The 18,641-nt window shown below is 47.6% G+C and overlaps 4 protein-coding genes across 4 annotated transcripts in view; 2 read left to right on the top strand and 2 right to left on the bottom strand.

Moving 5' to 3' along the window:
• The first annotated feature begins 245 nt into the window (after positions 1-245).
• On the top strand, positions 246-4,794 carry LOC135815986 (uncharacterized). Its single transcript, XM_065329343.1, has 5 exons — positions 246-1,030; positions 2,073-2,254; positions 2,901-3,039; positions 3,429-3,561; positions 4,294-4,794. The coding sequence occupies exons 1-5, from the start codon at positions 464-466 to the stop codon at positions 4,383-4,385; spliced, it is 1,113 nt and encodes a 370-aa protein (XP_065185415.1). The 5' UTR covers positions 246-463; the 3' UTR covers positions 4,386-4,794.
• Positions 4,795-5,296: 502 nt separating this feature from the next.
• LOC135815985 (trafficking protein particle complex subunit 5-like) lies at positions 5,297-6,832 on the bottom strand. The gene has a single exon (XM_065329342.1). It carries the CDS (start codon positions 6,718-6,720, stop codon positions 6,154-6,156), a length of 567 nt encoding a protein of 188 aa, XP_065185414.1. The 5' UTR covers positions 6,721-6,832; the 3' UTR covers positions 5,297-6,153.
• Positions 6,833-7,057: 225 nt separating this feature from the next.
• LOC135815984 (N-acetylglucosamine-1-phosphodiester alpha-N-acetylglucosaminidase-like) lies at positions 7,058-14,419 on the top strand. Its single transcript, XM_065329341.1, has 9 exons — positions 7,058-7,998; positions 8,885-9,013; positions 9,639-9,841; positions 10,684-10,731; positions 11,014-11,151; positions 11,587-11,626; positions 12,017-12,077; positions 12,908-13,092; positions 13,416-14,419. Exons 1-9 carry the CDS (start codon positions 7,199-7,201, stop codon positions 13,591-13,593), a joined length of 1,782 nt encoding a protein of 593 aa, XP_065185413.1. The 5' UTR covers positions 7,058-7,198; the 3' UTR covers positions 13,594-14,419.
• Positions 14,420-14,456: 37 nt separating this feature from the next.
• The window catches only part of LOC135815983 (C2 domain-containing protein 3-like), a 41,048-nt gene continuing 36,863 nt past the window's right edge, over positions 14,457-18,641 (bottom strand). Inside the window, exons 34-36 of the mRNA XM_065329340.1 lie at positions 18,303-18,472; positions 17,587-18,038; positions 14,457-16,940 (exon numbers count right to left, since the gene is read on the bottom strand). Coding sequence (XP_065185412.1) covers positions 15,167-16,940; positions 17,587-18,038; positions 18,303-18,472 — 2,396 coding nt within the window. The 3' untranslated portion in view covers positions 14,457-15,166. The remainder of the gene's footprint in view (positions 16,941-17,586; positions 18,039-18,302; positions 18,473-18,641) is intronic.

Here is an 18,641-nt window from a genome sequence, read left to right as displayed (position 1 = left end):
ACTGGCTACGAACCTGTCAAAAGTCAAAACTGTTCACAGTCGAGTCATACTCATTGTACGTCGTTGCTCAGGTTGCTGTACCGTCATGGTCATTGAGTGTCACCACTCTCCTAGTTCTAGACTCTTTCTCGTTTCACGCGCCAGCTCTGTGCAACCCTGGCCCGGGAAATGTGACAGCCAGCCAGCCGCTATGTGCATCACGCCAACAAAGGACTTGCGCTCCCAGTCTAGTCCCGCATTTTCAACGCTCAGCGTTGATTTCCACTAGTACTAGTAGGCACTACAATTCATGTATAAATAAAGTATACAAAAACAACACCACCGTACCGCTCGCTAGCGCTGTGCTTTGTGACCTGGTGTTCGATTTTAGTCGTTGTAATTATTTGGAACGGTGCGTTCTAGTTATATCCTCAAATCATCAGGGCGAAGTGTGCGTGGAGCAGTTTTCTCTCTCTCGGACGACATGCCGAAGGATACCAAGCTAGTATATCCGCGGGCTGCTGCTGCGAAGGAAGCGGACCATCCCAGACGGCGCGAGCATGAGCAGTCGGAGCGACCAGAACGGGAGCCAGTCCGGCCTGTTCAAACCGTAGATCTGGACGCCGAGCTTCAGCAAATCTACGATGATGCTCTTCTGGCGGGTTTGAGTCCAAGCGAGGTGCAGTCAGCGTTCAAGGCAGAGATCTACTTTCCCAAGAAGCGCCGTCCAGTCGGTAAATGGCTAGTGTCGGCTGCTGTTGTTCCACTAGCAATGCTCCTGTACGTGTTCTTTTACCGTGCGGAGATGATCGATACGAACGTAGCGGCCCTGGAAGACTACCTCCAGGACACGCAGTGTTTGGTTGAGCAGAGTGCGTTGACTATGGAAATGTTCCGACCGCTGGCCAAGTGCGAGGCAATGTGCAAGGATCTGGGAGATACGTTTCCTCGCGTGGACAACATCACACGTGAAGACTTCATGAAGAATTATGCGGGAACTGGAAAGCCATTGTTGGTTACGGGAGTGGCAAGCCAGTGGCCAGCACTGAAGGTAATGATCAGGCGCGTACGCCGGTACCCTTCAAGGGGGGGTTCGGGGGCCTTTCAAAAAATGAAGCAAAGTCCTGCCTTTTGAGCGAAAAAAAGGGGGGTTCCGGGCACCCAGGAACCCGCATACGGGGCACGCGCCTGAGGATGACATCACAATGACGACAGTTAGGCCTCCGCGGAATGTGCCGGCATAATTTCGGGAATTATCGGTGTGATTTTTAAAACGGGAATTATTGGCAATTTTCGTGGAATAATCGGTAAGATTTGAGCAATGCCCCCCCCTTTTTTCAATTTTTTTCCATTTATAACACCCCGATTTGTACCAAAAAGCTTGTGATCCTGAAGTTGATCGCCCGGTATTTCAAAAAATAAATAAATAAAAAGCTTCCAGCCGAGTTTCACGCGAACCGTGATTTTTTTTTGCCCCTACAAGTGGCAAAAAAACCCGTAAGCGGTACGGTATCTGCAAAAAAGGGAAGAAAAAAGCATTATTGTGAGAATTATTGGTGGAATAACGGGAATAATCGGTCGAAATTTTGAGCAATGCTCAAAGGAACTATCGGTAAAAATACGAGCATATTCCGCGGAGGCCTAACGACAGTACCACCTTCAAAGCATAGGCCTAGAACATAGTAATACAGTCATTACCTAGTACAGACTAGTCGTGTATTTTGCTTGTGGACTGAATCTGAAATGATCTTGCAGATGCGTGTGTACGTGCGGCTCGACTGCCGCGACGGCACAACGTATTGAGGCTGACTGCAATGCATGGCTCACAATCGGTACACTATACTCTAACGGCCGCACCCGCAACAATGGGTTTCCAGTACAAGGAATTTTGGTGTCTCACCGCCAAGCAGGCCCCTATGCAGCAAAAATGTCCCCACATAATATTGTACCCATTTGTCATGAAACGTCTTTATGTCTCTTTGTCTATGCGCGATTGGTTCCTTTGAAATTCATGTGGCTTAAACGAGGACAGTAAAAACATTGTTCCCTCGACTATTATGTTCTTTGTTGCATTCGTTCGTCTCCATCTGCAGACGTTCAGCTATAACTACTTCCGCTCGCTTTACCAGAATCACAGCTCTGCGGTGCGTGTGAACGAAGAGGAGTGCCAGTTCTTCAGCTATGGCTGTAACATCACTACACTCACCGACCTACTAGCAATGCCCGACGACCGAGCTCACCTAGAAGGGGACTTTGTGCCATGGTACATCGGATGGTAAGTATTAGTTCAGCAAAGACTTGAAGTGCTTCCATTACATTAACAGTTAGCCAGAGCCAACTCATAATTATGTCATGGCACCCTATCATTTAAAATCGCGTGCAATGCAAGGATGCATAACTTACTTGACATGGTAGCAGCTGGCTGAGGCTGAGAATGTTATACAACGTGTTAACTTATCTCTGCTTCTGAAATGTGCAGGAATACAGTTTCCAAGATCCGGCCTGGGGGGGGGGGGGGGGGGGGGGGGAGGAGGAGGTAGAGATCATAATTATTCGAAAGCCCCATAGCTTTGCTAATAAAAAAGAGTGACATTAGACGGTGAATAAACAGATAAAGTGCACTACATGTACTGTAGTTCGATTTATGCAGCTCCCTTTTCCTGGTATTAGGCTAACCGTCACCGGACCGCAGTGCAGCAACATCATACCTATTGAGTCTTTACATCACTCATTGCTAAAGTTGACGTCAAACTATATGCTGCCGCTAGTACTGATGCGAAAATAGAACACGTACCTTGGCTCTTGGAGTTAGGTGAGAATCTGACAGTCATTGTACTGTGCTGCTCTTGTTCTTGCTGCTGCTGCTGTTGTTGTCGTCATCGTTTCTTTTGCTGGTTGCCCTTGGCTGCATATACCTGCAGGAGTAACTGTGATGAACGGGTCAAGCGCAAGCTACGCACCCAGTACACCGTACCACACTTCGTAAAGCTCACCAAGGATGACGCGGAAAACCTGGACTGGATGTTCATGGGCTCGTCCGGACCTGGCGCATTCATTCACGTAAGGCAAACTGAACTGCTTAGTTTTGTCTTGAAACTGATCAGACCAATTCAGCTCCGGCATCTCAAACACAAGTGCTTGTAACGGTAGCTAGTACAGGGATGGTACATCACTGGGATCGACTGGCATTTGGTACATGCCGGTACAGTATCGTATATTCACATTTACGGGGCCGATTCCAACATCTAATTCCACGCACCCCGGTTCAATGGCGATTGTACATGCACATCATTGTGGCTTTCTCCTAGGGTCGCCATAGAAACAAGCGGCTGGAAACCGTGGAACCGTGACCCGCGTGTGCCATGAGTAGCCTGGAACTGATAAGTGCTAAAGGCTTGAATTAATATTATTGTATTTCCTTGGCTCACTTGCCTTGTCTCTTGCTGCAGGTGGATAGCGTAGAGAAGCCGTCATGGCAAGCCCAAATCGTAGGCTCCAAGACATGGACGCTCTACCCAATGCCCGAGTGCGAAAGTGTCTGCCCGGGCAAATTGGAAGCGACCATGCGAAAGGGAGATATCAGTAAGTTTACAAGCGCTGATGATCACGCTTCAGTTACGGATATACTTTAGAGGTGTAGCCATACACGCCAACTGATGGCATCCAGCTATAGCTTGCTACCATTATTATGCTGGCCCGGGTCTCGGTTGTGTACCAATATGTGGATACGTTCATTCAGGGCAGTGGTGCAGCATGCCGGTTGCTGGTCTGATGCAGCTCACGCTTCCTGTGTGGTGATTATAAATGTAACTATACATCTTGGTCCTGGCTATTGCTGAAACAAGTGAAAATCGCGTGTAGACTAGGGCTTAAACGGTTATACCGGATAACCGGTTATCCGACCGCTAGAATTTAATGGTTATGAAACCGTTACGTTTGCGGTTTCAAATGGTTTTTCATGCACATGTATAATGTAGCAGTATGTGGTGTACGGCATTAATCTTAACACCATGTGCAAGAAAAAATTGTAGAATTTCGGCTCGGCACTGAAGACGAAACCGTCTTCATCACCACAATTCGACTTGAAGTTGAGGAAGCCTTGTTTTGATGTCAATGTAAAGGTCTTAATTGTGTTTATTAAAACAATAACCGGTTATTCGACTGTTACTTTAGAGGATACCCGGTCATGCAAAAGTTGTGACCGTTTAAGCCCTAGTCACGGCACATCATGACTCAATCACGGTCATCACGATGATTGCCTGTATACTGAAAACATTGTTCTGTCCTGTTTCTATGTCTTTTTTAACTCCACAGTCCTGGTCGACACAAACAATTGGTATCATTCCACTTTCATACATCCTGGAGAAATCAGCATCACCATCGGTTCTGAATACAGCCGAGAATAGGCGCCAACCAATTATTTTTTAAAGGCTGAAAGCATTCTTTGTACATGTCACGGCATTCAAGGATCTATTTTAAAGATTATGTTGGTTTTTCGGACTTTTCCCCCTTGCGTGCATTGGCTGCTCAGTGAATGGTCGCAGTGGACCCAGCAGTGCTGGTGCTGCAGACTATGCTGGTGCTTGTCCTGAAGTGTTGCCTGCACAGATACATATATTATTATTATTTACGTCACAGACCGTGAGCTACATGTACAGTGTAATGGGTTGTTCATTTCCAAGCCGCCACGTGGTTGTTCTGATTGATCCAGCTTTTATACCTCAGTATCGCGGCCGTTACTAATCTTATGTTTGGTGTGAATCATATTACTGCTCCTATCTTTGAAAAAATGTTGCAAAATCGCTTGCCAGTACACTTGTAGACTCCTCCAGTTTTCTCACCAGGGTGTACTAAAGAAACTAGTACTCCTTGGTTCCCATTCTCACCAAAAAGCTGGTAGCATCCAGCTGGAGCACTGCACGGGGTTTTGAAGTACAGTGTCGCAAAGAAGACACATTGTGATGCTGGCCGATCTCCATTCTCTACGTACGTAGAGATACCTGTTTCCAAGTTTGGCATCATCGGGACAGATTTTCGGAGTACGCCATACCAGTATATGGCTTTGTTGCAATCATATTCGTATAAGATGACTCAATGCAGGATATGCTAAAGTGACTGTGAGAGCTTAAATGCACATGATGTCATGGTGGTGAGTCAACAGAACAATTTACGGGCGCTATGTAGTATGTATGTGGCGGGAGTTAGCGGAACCGCTAATGGACGCCGTGTATACAGCGCAAGTTGCTAGTGCACACGTTGTACTGCGACTTTAATTTACAATGCATTACTAGTTACTGTTACAAGGTCTGTCACATGATCTGTCACATGATCTGTCACATGATCTGCGCACCCATCAAAATAGACACTGAAGTACCTGTACTAGAGAACAAGTAATTTAAACTTTGCAGTACACCAGGTACACGTGTTACATGTTTCGTATTTCCGTGAGAGTCCACTTCAGTAGCTGCATCGTAATCTCGTGAATGGAGAAACTCCAGCAAGGCTGTCCAGTGTAAGGGTTCCTTTCGTAAGACTTCAAAATCTTCCGCACGCAATCTACGGAAACGTCTTGCTTTACAGGAGAGCGTGTGACTGAATTACTGAGGACCATAAAAACATAAACTAGGGAAGCTAGTGTCTACACCAGCCAGAGAACTGTGCCCAAACTTGGCATAGACCAGGGAAAGGAGGAAAGGACTACTTTAGTATAGGTGTTGGTGCCAGGTGGTGGCAACCGTGAAAATTTCATTGGGCGGTTTGTACAGGGAATTCATGAAAGAAATTTTTAGATTTACAGTTAGCCACCTGGTCGCGGTTGTGTAGTACAGTGCTAGCCGCACACCAGGAATGATTCATAACTTACATAGTACAGGACAAGAAAATAACAAAGAAAATACAGAATGTCAAAAGCACAAAGAAGGTACTTCAGCAATGTGTTGTATGTACACTATTTACATGTCTTTGGTTTGCTTCAGTTTGTTAGCGCAACGGCAGTACAATGCCTGCGTGCGTGCGTGTGTGTGTGCGAGTGTGTGTCGCGTGCGCGCGTATGCACCTTTCAAAGTCCTCTCACAATTATAATAATAAAACTGCAAATACAATGTTTGTCAACAGTTTCAAAGCTTCTTTCTCATAATTGATCCATTCCTGCGACCAAACACAGTCATATGGATATTAGCGAGCCTCCATGGCTTTGTCACGGATGATGACAGAATCCTGAAATTTTATAATAAGCGTAGTGCCCTTGTGCCAGTGAGCGGTAACCTTGGCTGGGAAGTTGCATGCCTCCAGAGCAGCCTCCACGATCCCAGCAGCGAAGGAGGCACAGTTGAGGTTGGCCTTCAGCTCTTTGGGAACTGAAATAAATTTGTTGATGACTGGCTCCTTCTCGATGATGTAGTACGTATTCTCATTGTCACGTTGTTGCTCCAGGTTGTCAGCTTCCTTTCCAAACAAACTCTTCCACAGGACAGTTTTGATGAACATCAGCATTCCAATGAGACGAGTCTCACGTCTAGAATTCTTCTCGCGGACGAACAGCAGATCCACAACACGAAATCCAACAAAACGCCCCAAATCGGCCAGCTTCGTATTGAGCTCGTGCACTGACTGCACTCGGTTGTGGCTGTATTGAATTATCTCCGAGAATAAGAAAGAGAACGTGCTCAGGTTGACTTCAGTTTTGCCCTTGCTCAGTCCACGATCCAGGATGGGCATTGGTCGTGATCGACGAGAATCCATACTAGTATATCTACTGGGTCAGGAGAATATTTATCGCAACATCCAACTGCACTCTTGGTTCTATCAAGACAAGAGTACATAAACCAAGTTCTCTACTCTCCAGTCTAGGTTCTATGTTATTCTTCCCAAAAATAGTCTCCAATAGCAAATCAATACAGTTGCGGAAAAAAAGATACAGAAAACTTCGATGTGATGTCATTTTGATTTGTTCAAATCGTCACGTGGCGAGATGAGGTCATTCGGAAACTACAAACATGAACAAGGCCATTCTCATCATATCTCAGTTTTCTGTTTGCAACAAGAAATCAAAATCATTTCGGATCGCGGTGCGGTTGGCTCTTGCATAGATCTACAGTAGTTAGTTTGAAGTTTTGAACATGAATCAAAGCAGTCGGAGCTTCTCGTTTCGGATATAGCAGGGAACGACGTCTGTGTTTCTTTCTCCCTTTCTCAGTTTTCTTCTCGATCTGAGTTATGGATGGATGTCAATTGCGTTTTCTATTTGGCTGTTTTCACAGCGACATTGGCCCTGCAGATCTGTAGCTGTGCTGACGTTTTATCACCATATCAGATTGAAAATGGTGAATTTGGGCCTTGGCGGTCGCACCGAGAGATACGTTCTGCGTTACAAGACCATGGGTTCAACGATACGTATGAGGAGATAAAAGCTGCCAATGCAGCAGTAGAAGGAGGCGATGATTATGTTGTGCATCGTTTCATTGACGGTTTGTGGCGTGAGGATGGGAGCCATGCTGCACTGCTGGGACACCTAACAGTAGTTGGCCGACCTGCTTATATGCTATCAGTAACGAATCCGCAGCCCTCCGGCTGCAATTCGCAGTACTGGGTGTCCAGAAGCACGGTGAAGGACACAGCACAACATAGGAAATGTCAGGTTGCGATGAACGCGGGCTTCTTCAGGGGATCCGGGGCATGTTTAGGTGTAGTCATCAGTGACCGATCTGTGTCTCAAGCTGGTGATAACAAGCAGAACCCAGTGTTTGCCATCACGGATGAAGGCGACATCCGCGTTGGCTATATGAACAGCGATGAGATAGCAAGTGGTGGTTATCGCCAAGCCGTGAGCGGTATTGTCTGGCTGGTACGGAATGGCTCGTCGTTCGTCAACGAGAGCATTGCGCTGGAGTCGGCGGCACATGAGGAGACGGGCACGATGGAGGAGTTTGTGGATGTTGTGAGCGCACGCACCGCCATTGGCCATGACAGTGAAGGCCGTGTGATAATTGTCCACATCGAGGGGCAGACCAGGAAGAGAGGGTGAGTTCTGTCAAGAGTACATGAAACCCAAAGTGTGTAGCTCGGATGGGTTGCTGTCACGGGCCGGCGAAATTCCGGGATCGCATCATTCCAGCGATGCAGTGCGCATAAGAAGAACTCAAGCAGGTATAGTGCTGCACAACTGCAGCTCAGTTGTACGCACTACTACTACGCCACTTCCCGCGCCCTGCGGCATATCTGCACCAACTATGATGTAATCCCGGCGTATCTCCACCAACTATGATGTAATCGCGGAATTTCGCCCTGACAGACGCCTATCAGGAAAAGTCAGAAGCTGCACACTCTGGGTTTCATGTTATGTTATGACATTGTTGTGTTATGACATTGTTATGTTATGACATTGTTATGTTATGACATTGTTGTGTTTTGACATTGTTGTGTTATGACATTGTTGTGTTATGACATTGTTGTGTTATGACATTGTTGTGTTATGACATTGTTGTGTTATGACATTGTTGTGTTATGACATTGTTGTGTTATGACATTGTTGTGTTATGACATTGTTGTGTTATGACATTGTTGTGTTATGACATTGTTGTGTTATGACATTGTTGTGTTATGACATTGTTGTGTTACCTTTATTTTACTTCACCATGTACTCTTGGTGCTTTGTCCAAGTGTATGTGCTGCATGGAAGGATTCTCGTCAAAGTCGTCATGCTATTGTCTTGGACAAATGAATACTATTATGCTTTCAAATGGTCGACAAGGAGGTGTCTATATTCGTTTACGCGGGCTTGTAGTATGTGAAAAGGGCGAGGCTCCACTGTACATTATCATCACCGGCGCCGAGTTTACTTCAGAATGGTGTAATCTCTTCTGTGCCATGCATGTCTGCTGTTGTGGCTATTGTCATTGTGTGGCAGGGTGAATCTGCGCGAGTTTGCCGATGTTCTGATCGAGCACGGCGTCGTGAACGCCATCAATTTGGATGGCGGTGGCTCGGCGACGACCGTGGTCCGGGATGTTGTGGCTAGCTATCCATCAGACCATTGGTACGTACTTGTATGGAGTATTACCAAGAGTACATAACCCCCAAGAGTGTGCAACTCCAGCTATGGGGTCTGCGACGGCAGAACTTCACATCACGTGATGAACCCGTACACATTATTTGCACTCTGTGCATGATAGATACAGGGTTGTACGCAGCCCAGCTTTGGGTACAACTCTCTTGTGGTCACTTTGCACTGTTTGCCAGCATAACCTTTTGAACCATGTCACGTGATGTGAAGTTCTGCCGTCGCAGCACAGCATAGAGGTTGTGCAGGCAGTTGCACACTCTTGGGGGTTGTGTACTCTTGGTATAAGCGATACTGCAATGGGTACATGCCCAGATGTCACGCAGTAGTGCGTGTATGTGTGGGGGCATTGGCGACACTTTTGCCAGCGGGATTTCTTGGAGAGCAGCTTTTGTAAAAAAATTGATGAAAAGGCTTAGGCCTTCCAATACATAATGTACTAGTGTTGAGGCAACCATTTACCTTAGATTATGCGTTTTACTACACACACAGAACTTCTTGTTTGCTTCTCCCTCACTTTGACTCTCTCATTGTTACCATGATTACCAACTCTTTGTTGTATATCTACATGTACATGTCACACACTCTCTCTCTCTTTCAGTGGCAATCCCATCTACAGATGTGGTCGCAGGGTCTCCACGATCATCTGTGTGCACGGCGTGGAGTGCTATCCGAACGACTGCAGCGAGCACGGCGTGTGCAACGCTGGCGTGTGTCACTGTCGCGCGCCATATCGCGGTGTGGGGTGTGAACTGCTCGACTGCAATCTTGCACATTGCACCGGTCATGGAACATGTAACAAAGGTACGTTTCACTTCGAAGTTCTAGCCCCTCTGCGTTTACGAGTAGATATACACATTTGTTTGTAATTTTTTTTAAAGGAAACCTCAAAATGCAGCAGGACTATGGAAAAAACAACAACAACAAAAAAATACATGTATGTATGTCACCAAGAGTCCATAAACAAGAGTATGCAACTGTGATCTCTTTTCTATGGGCCAGATGCGCGGCACGCTGCCTTCATTACATCATTCAGCTGCAGTCCGCGCACTGCGGAAAATCAAACACCACACTTTCCCTCTAGTTTGAAATGAACTTTCGTACGGAACTGGAGTTCACGCGCCAGAATTCAGAGATTGTGTAGGTACTGGAACGAATCGAGCAAAAACGGATGGGCTCGTGCGAGAAATTGAGAGTTTGAATGCATGCTTTCAGAGCGTGATGAAGGCGAGTTACGTAATGAAGGCAGCGCGCCACGCACTGACCCATAACCACAGTTGCATACTCTTGTTTATGCACTCTCGATGTCACCTGTGTAACATTGCACGCTTCGACCTGTTGTTGTGGCAACCTTGTGACTCCTTTTCACATCCTAAGTCAGCACCAACTATCTGGGGACTTCGATGTGTTGGAAGTAGGGATAAGCATATTGTAGGAATAGGTATGGCTGTCTGTTGTCTTATTAGTGAGGGTGCTTGTGTGTGTGTGTGTGTGCGTGTGCGTGTGTGTGCATGCATGTGCATGTGTGTGTGTGTGTGTGTGTGTGCGTGTGTGTGCGCGTGCGCGCGCGCGCGTGTGTGTGTGTGTGTGTGTGTGTGTGTGTGTGTGTGTGTGTGTGCCTCCACTCTACATCTCTGCGTGTACAGGTGTCTGTGACTGTGACTCGGGCTGGACTGGAACGCATTGTAACATCAGTACGTTTGTATCGGTGTCTGTGTTTACGTCTGTCTGTCTGTCTGTCTGTCTGTCTGTCTGTCTGTCTGTCTGTCTGTCATTTTGAAGAAGACAATCGTCGAAACGTCCATCTATCAGTATCAATCATGTATTGCTCTTGTTATGTGGTTCGACTATCCGCCAGTGTATTGTCTGTCTGTCTGTCTGTCTGTCTGTCTGTCTGTCCGTGTGAACCCATATGCGTATTTTCACCACCTCATTTACCGGTATGTTCTCATGGTCTCTTGGTGCAATGCATGCAGCATGCCCGGACAGGACGTACGGTCCCGACTGCAAACACAAGTGCGAGTACTGCTGGTCAGCGCACAAGAAAAGCTGCGATCGCTTCAATGGCACATGGCTGTGTGATGATGGCTACGAGGGCAAGTGTTGCAGACAAGGTACGTGCTGTGCAACGCAACCCAGCGCACCGTACAATGCACTGTACTGTACTTGCATTTACTTCGTTTGAAGTTCTGATGTGTTGTATGTCTGTGATCTGTGTGGCCTGGTCCAAGCCTCTTCTACGGCCACTGCTGTTTCATACTCATGTCTTCTCATGATTTCACTCAAAATACTGTTATGCTCTGTATGTATGCATGTGCGTATGTGTGTTGGATCTTTCCACGTAGCCTCTGTCTTGTCTACAATTTGGAGAGTATTCTCAGTCTGTGAATGTCTATGGTAAAGATTTCCCAGACCGCCTGCACCCTGCTCTGATTTAGTGTCGGAGAGACGCGTGTTCAACTTGTACTCCATTCTCACCTCTGTCTTGAATATTCTGCTGGTGTGTGTGTGTGTGTGTGTATGTGCGTGTGCTTCTCCCTGATTCTCAGTTTGTAAAGAAGGACGGTTTGGTGCTGGCTGTGCGCAAGAGTGAGTGTTCTGTTTGTAACTTGGCTTTAGTACTACATGTGGCACCATGTGTAGCAAGATATGCTGCTTCTGATGCTGCTACTGCTACTAATCGTATTTTTTGTTGGTTGTTGCAAGGTCTAGGCCTAAAAATATAAGCAACAGACCGCATGCATTGCCTTAATCCGACCCGCTCATGGTTGATTTCATCATCATTAGTTGAGGGTTTCCAAGTAGATAGTGTCCTCCTGCTGTCCTGCACAGTGTCAATACTTACTTTCCATGACTGTCCCATGATCAGTGGTTTCTTCTACAGACACGGGTACTCAGCGTGTAGAGAGTTTGCCGCCCTGGTTTCTTACACAACGCGCGCGCGCGCGTGTATGTTGCTGTCTGGTTTTTGCTGTACAGATGTGACTGCAGCTCGCGTGGTCATTGTTCGCACGTCACTGGCGAATGCACTTGCAACACGGTAGGTAGTGCTACATGATTGACAACTGATTGTACAGTACATGTTTTCCATTTCTACAGCATGTTACAAAGCGAGGACGCACAGTGCTCCTGACTACAACAACCATACCCCGGTTGGCAGAGTCCCGGTCTTGCGACCATTTGAACCGGATGGGTTTTCCCCATACGGTTCGAATGCGTCCTCGCCTTGTAACATGCTGTCGAAATCGAAAACATGTTGTAACTATCAAGCAAGGCTTCTATATATGATTGTACATGTACTGCTCGACACAAAGGTTTTATTACAATCAGCAAAATATGAGAACAACAATGGACAAAGAACTCAACGCATTCGAAATGTAATCAGGACTTGTTGTACATGTACTGCTACTGCCTGCACATGTGCTCATCATGTCTGACTGCTGTGCTGGACTGACTGCACATGTGCTCATCATGTCTGACTGCAGTGCTGGACTGACTGGTCATGCTCTCTACACAGTGTAACACTTTACTACATCTACGTACAGCAGGGCGTACTAAAGAAAACCTCGTTAGTTCATGTACTCCCTGACATCTGCTTACCATAAGCTCAGGGGTGAAAAGGCCCGGCTTAGTTTTCTCATGTAAACGGGCGTTGTTACTTTGAATGGGAACTACTTTTTTAAAGTATGTGTATGTTCATATGTATGAGTGCACTGAATTGAATTCTGCTCTAACTGCGAGGTGCGTCGTGTTGGCTGGCGGCGGTGCATGCTGCCGTCGATAGTGCACCAATAGGATTTCTATGCTCGCAACAAATTCTCAATTTCCGTACTCATCTTTGTTTTCCTTTTCTGCTTTATGCGTGCACAGGGTTGGTACGGCAGCGACTGCTCTGCCAATGACACAACAAGCGGTACTGATGCTGTATCCTCACTACTGACATCAGTGACTTCTAGCGTGACGCACAACTCTTCAACTGCTACAGCCAGTCACACTGCCAGCAGTGGTACCGCGGGAAATGCAAGCGATACTGATGATACCACTGTGGAACACAAGTTAGTTATCGTGGCTACTCTTTCAGGTCTGGCATGTGCACGTACACGCACGCGTACGCGAGCACACACATACACACACACGCATGCACACACGCACGCACGATAACATGGTGTACTGTTTGGGCAAGGTGTGTGCCTGTGTGTGTGTGTGCCTGTGTGTGTGTGTGTGTGTTTGTTTGTTTTTGTGTGTTTCGGTGTGTCTGTTTTTGTCGTGTTTTACGCATAGTTACCTTTGCGACTAATACCTGCTTGCTTACCTCCGTGTGTGTGTGTGTGTGTGTGTGTGTGTGTGTGTGTGTGTGTGTTGTGTGTGATTTGAACAGATCTGGCATTGTTGTACCGCCGTGGCTGTTAGCATCCATAGTCCTGATCATGCTTGCACTGTTAGTGGATACCGTGTACCGACGGTTGTGGCGCCATAAGAATGCTTGCCCGTTGCTATCACGTCGTCGCTCCGCTGAAGAGAGTGAACATCTGATGACATCATTCCCCGACTTATGACATCACTCCTGATTGTTGACAAGGGCGGTTTGGTGAAGGGAGGGGAAGATTATAACTTTAGCTTATAACTTTACATCTGCTCATAGGATGTGCTTGTACGAGGATATGCTTATTTATTCAGTGCTTCACCTACATGCCCATGTACCTGCGGGCTACGGGGCATGCAGGGAGTGGTAGACCTGCGTTTCTATTGAAGCCATGCAGGGAGTGGTAGGTGCTTGAAACCAATACTGGGTCCGCGTTCCAGGCCTAGCGGCTTACGAATCTCTGCTGTTTTCGATATGTGTGTGTGTGTGTGTGTGTGTGTGTGTGTGAACGTGTTTCGTATCAATTGTTTAACTTATATATATTTTGAATTACTCTCTTTCTCTGTCCGTCTTGTGCGGTTGTTGGTTTCATGTGTACATACGATAAGTGATACTGATAGTTGACGAATTCCTTTCTACAATAGATCGTTTTATGCTTGCTAGGCATTTTTAGGAAGTCAAGACCTGTCTGGATGTTCTATTCCTCTTGTAGTTTTTTTAAACATTGGTAAGACTCTTGTTGGTAGGGTACAAGCATACACACATGCACGCGCGCGCGCGCGCGCGCGCACACACACACACACACACACACACACACACACGTACCCGCTGCTATGCTGTTGTCATGTTGAGAAAAAATATTACGCCGTGTTTGCCTCTCCTGGAGTGCTTTTCGACTTGCCAAATTCTGTCCATACATAATATTCTTTTCAATTTCAAATTGTTCACGACCATGACCGTCATGCGCGAAAGCGTATCGAATATTTAATTTCCAAGATACAGGACAGGTTGTTCTTTGATTCGTGCTTGGCAGCTAGTGAGTGAGTTCAGCAAACACCCACATGCCCTGTAATTCCTTCAGGGCTAAGCCGCAGTAAGCGATGTCATTACCTTGAAAGCAATCATAGTTTCGAATTACCAGATACAAAATAATTTTATTAAAAAAGGGCCGGGCTGTTTGATGAGACAGATTCTCCTAGCATGCAAGGCACTGACCATGTGTGCCGTCTCAACCATGTACTACGGCACAGCTTATCTGTCTGGTGAACATGTTCACAGAGCAACCTAGTTGTTTGCGTTGTGCAGTTGAGACAGCTTGCATGGTATCTCGGTCTTGTACAGTGTGTGGTGCACACTGTGACAACAATTAATACTGGATGGATTCGAGCGAGTGTACTCGTAAATCTGCCGTCATTCTGATAAATGAATGATGACATGCAGCAATTCTGCAATTGTAAACTAAAATACTGACTGGGAATTTTCATAAAAATGGGCTGTTGATCATAAAACTATGTCTGTGTCTTTCCGGTACTGTGCTCTCCAAACTAGAAGACTACTTCGAAGTATGTTGATGGCCTGATGCAGATACATACTATATGTAGGTCTGAACCAGAGTGATGAAATACCGTTACGTCACTGGTGAATGAGAATGAGTATTTTGGGAGCATAATGACATCACTGTGACGTCACCATGGCAAATGGACTGGCACATGAAAGAGATCATGACACTGCACTTGCCCTTGCTGCTGGGCATATCAGCAGGCACATCACGTCGGGTGGGAATTCAGCTTTGACTCGAAGATACGGGCAACGCGAGCCACCTCTTGGTTGGACAGGCTTATGGACCTGAGCAGCTGGTTAGCAGCAGCCATGGCTGACTGTGACTGCTGTGCTGGTGTACCGGTGGTGGTTGCATGGGTGTCAGCACTACCCCGCTCTAGTCCCTGGACCTCACTGGCATTATACATAGCCGGTGCAGCCAGTGGCGGCCGCCGACTGTCAGATGAGCGCATCAACGAGGCCGTTGGCAGTTGCCGGGCACTGGTTCTAAAAGCACGCAGTCGGCTAGCCAGACTCTCGGCGGGTAGGTGGAAATTGAGAGAATGTGGAGGCGCAGGCACGGTGGAATCCGGTCCAGGAGTGGAGCTAGTGGCCGATTTATGACTGAGCAACTGAGCGACAGGAATCAGCGGTGGTCCAGGAGTGCGGGCGTGTGTACCTGCGTCAGGGGCGGGCGGTGGTCCGGGATGGCGCATACGCATGCCTGCCGTAGGAATCGTAGCAGTGTGTAAACTGTCGGAGTTAGTAGCAGTGGATATATCGGATATTCCCGTGGCAGACATGACACTGGCAGCCGCCACTGGCGTTGATGATGACGACGATGATGCAGTATGAGTGTACTGGCTGGGATCAGGAATCGGCGACGAGTGGTCTGTAGCAGGCGTGTTGCATGCACGGTGAGTGCCAGTAGAAGTTGTGCACGGCTGCGTGGCGGACACGGGAGCAGTCACTGTAGGTAAGCATGTATCCGCCGCAGTGGAAGGGCACAGTGCCTCGCTGTTCCCCGCTATGTCATATGACAATACAGCTCTCGCGGCGGTGCTGCTAGAGGACACATTGCAACTCGCCTTGTCATCACGACACACACCGGTAGATACCATGGTGGTGACGACGGCGGTGGCTACTGTGCTCACGCTACCAGTATGCACACTAACGGCGACTGCACTGTGAGGGATGCTGGCAGCTGCACTGTGAGGGATGCTGGCGGCGGCTGCACTGGTGCAGTGGTGTCCACAGCTGCACGGGGTAGTGTGGCAGGGCAGGTGCCGCCTTGGCGTGACTTGACCACCGTGATGCTGTACACCACCATCATCTTGCCACTCACCACCATCACTGAGCTCACCGAAAAAATCCGACAAAGACGAGCAAGCAAGTGTCGACCCATCCGATAGGCTGTGCGTTGGCCCACCCGAAGCCGAGCCTAGGGTCACGGGTGTAGTCTTCGTGTGGAACTGTCGACGCTTGGGAATTGGGGATAAGGATATATCTGACAGGCAGCCGTCGTCAGTTGTACTCGGAGAAGAGTTGAGAGAGCGCAGAGTCACGAAAGACATCTCTCTGTCACTCAGTGTGTCCTCACCGCTACTATCATTCTCTGCTTCGGGCAGATTCCTGTCCTGCGCACATGAGTGCTGTCCAGTGAGTTCATCTGTGAGAGTCAGTGTCCCAATACAAGCATCTTTCTCGGGCTGTGAGAGAATTCTGGAGGTATTCTCCTGCTGCTCCGCCATAGTTCCATGCTTGTGGCGGGGCTGTGATCCACGCGGACTGCTGGAGCTACTACTGTGCATCAACAGTTCCTGTGTACTACCCGTATGTAGCTCATCACAGTGGCTGCTGCCATCATCAGACACAGCTGCTGCTGGTGTACTGGTGCTCATACCATCATCACCGGCCGATGAGCTGGAGTCGCTCGGCAACTCCTGAAGACGCTTCTTGAGCTGCTCATGCAGGGCACACAAATCTGCCAACACCTTACTTCTGCAGATGAACATGAGAGGGGAAACAGAACTTAACGCATAGAATGAAATGGAGGTAATTGCTACTAACACACTATCCTGTTCAAATCCTCCGTACGCACATGAAATGGCAACAGCCAAAGTGGATTAGTGTTCTCGCCCTTGCTTACAGTCCTATCGGTATGGCATATGATCCTATTGGTATGGCAAGGGAACAAAACGCTCAATTCTGACAAGTGTGTCAAAAATCACATACATTTTGATGAGGAAGGCCATAGATACGGCATAATTATGACTCATAATTATGTCTCTGCTGGGATGACGACTACACCATAACTCAGTCGTTAGAGCATCGCTAGCTACAAGCGAGGGTCCCTGGTTCGAGTCCTGGTGGGGACAGTCAATTTTTTCTTCAGACTTTTCCCGTTTGTGTTTTCCCTCAAACTAGTGAATATAATAATTATGACGTCACTATTTCCACAAAAAGTGACAACAAAGTAGTAATATTTCCACTGAAACTCGATCAAAGGGTGCCCGGTAGACCGCAGTGCCCGTAACTTTGGGGTCCGGATAACCGAGGTATGAGTGCAAGATGAATAAATAGAGCAACATCATTTCCCATCGAAACATTTAAACAATGCCAGGAGCATTCACACCGACTTTCCTACCTGATCTGTTCTCCGTTCTCGCTTGAATCGTCCGTGTCCGCATTATCCGGTTGCTTACGACTATCACTGTACTGTTGGTCACTGTTGGCAAGGTCTTGAAGTACGCCAGGGGCGTTCAGAGTGGTGCAGGACGGCGTGAAGGACTGCGCTGCATCCTGGCTGTCATGATCTCCGCTGACAGTGCCGTGACTCGCTGTCGGCTGGGTGCTACTGCTGGGTGAGTGGTGATCGGTGAATAGATCGGCAGCGATTGGTTGACGCTGGCTGCCGCTGCCATCCTCAGGGCACACATTACGCTTGATAGAGGCGGCGGTGTTAGCTCTGGTATGCCGCAGCTGTTGTTGGTGTTCTTGTTGCCGTTGCTGTGGGGGTTGCTGCTGGTGGCGATACAATAAGTGCTGCAATCGTGATGGTATGGTTGCTCTGATGAGCTCAGACGGGGTGATCGTCACCTGTAAACAAACCCACACACAACAAAGGGAGACAGTAGACTACAACCATCATCACCACAAACAAGCACAGGAACAGGAATGCCAGTTGCAATGACTACTAAGTATTGGGGGGGGGGGGGGGCAGCATTCTTCTTTCCGCTGGTGATGATATCAAGATGTTTTGTCAGCAACATCAACAGACACTACAGTGCTCCAATATCTTCATAGACGATACTTCACGTCCTTGCGGTGAGTTCCTGCACGAGTGCACACGTGTCTACTCACCTTCAGCTGAGCACATGTCTGCTGTTGAGAGTCCAGCACATTGTACCAGCCACTGAGCTGCGGCATACCACACGACAGCGGTGTCAGGTCAACAGATGCCTGGCCGAGGAGCACGGGAGATCCACGGCCAGCTCGCTCGGGATGTGTTGCTGTTGTTGCCGCAGTGGTGCCTGGACATGCAACACACACCAGTACGACAGAGAAAGTAACTTTCAGTCATGAAATTAAAAAATACATCTGGCGAAATCGTTACAGGATTTCACGTTCACAAGCATTCAACAAGAATTCACTTGTTTCTTGTTTAATGTGAAGTTTGTCACACATGTGGTGCTTTTAGCT

This window comes from Sycon ciliatum, chromosome 4 (genome assembly GCF_964019385.1).
Source record: "Sycon ciliatum chromosome 4, ocSycCili1.1, whole genome shotgun sequence".
NCBI lineage: Eukaryota > Metazoa > Porifera > Calcarea > Leucosolenida > Sycettidae > Sycon > Sycon ciliatum.
The sequence above is the reverse complement of the archived record's forward strand: the minus strand, read 5'-3'. Positions and strand labels throughout refer to the sequence as shown.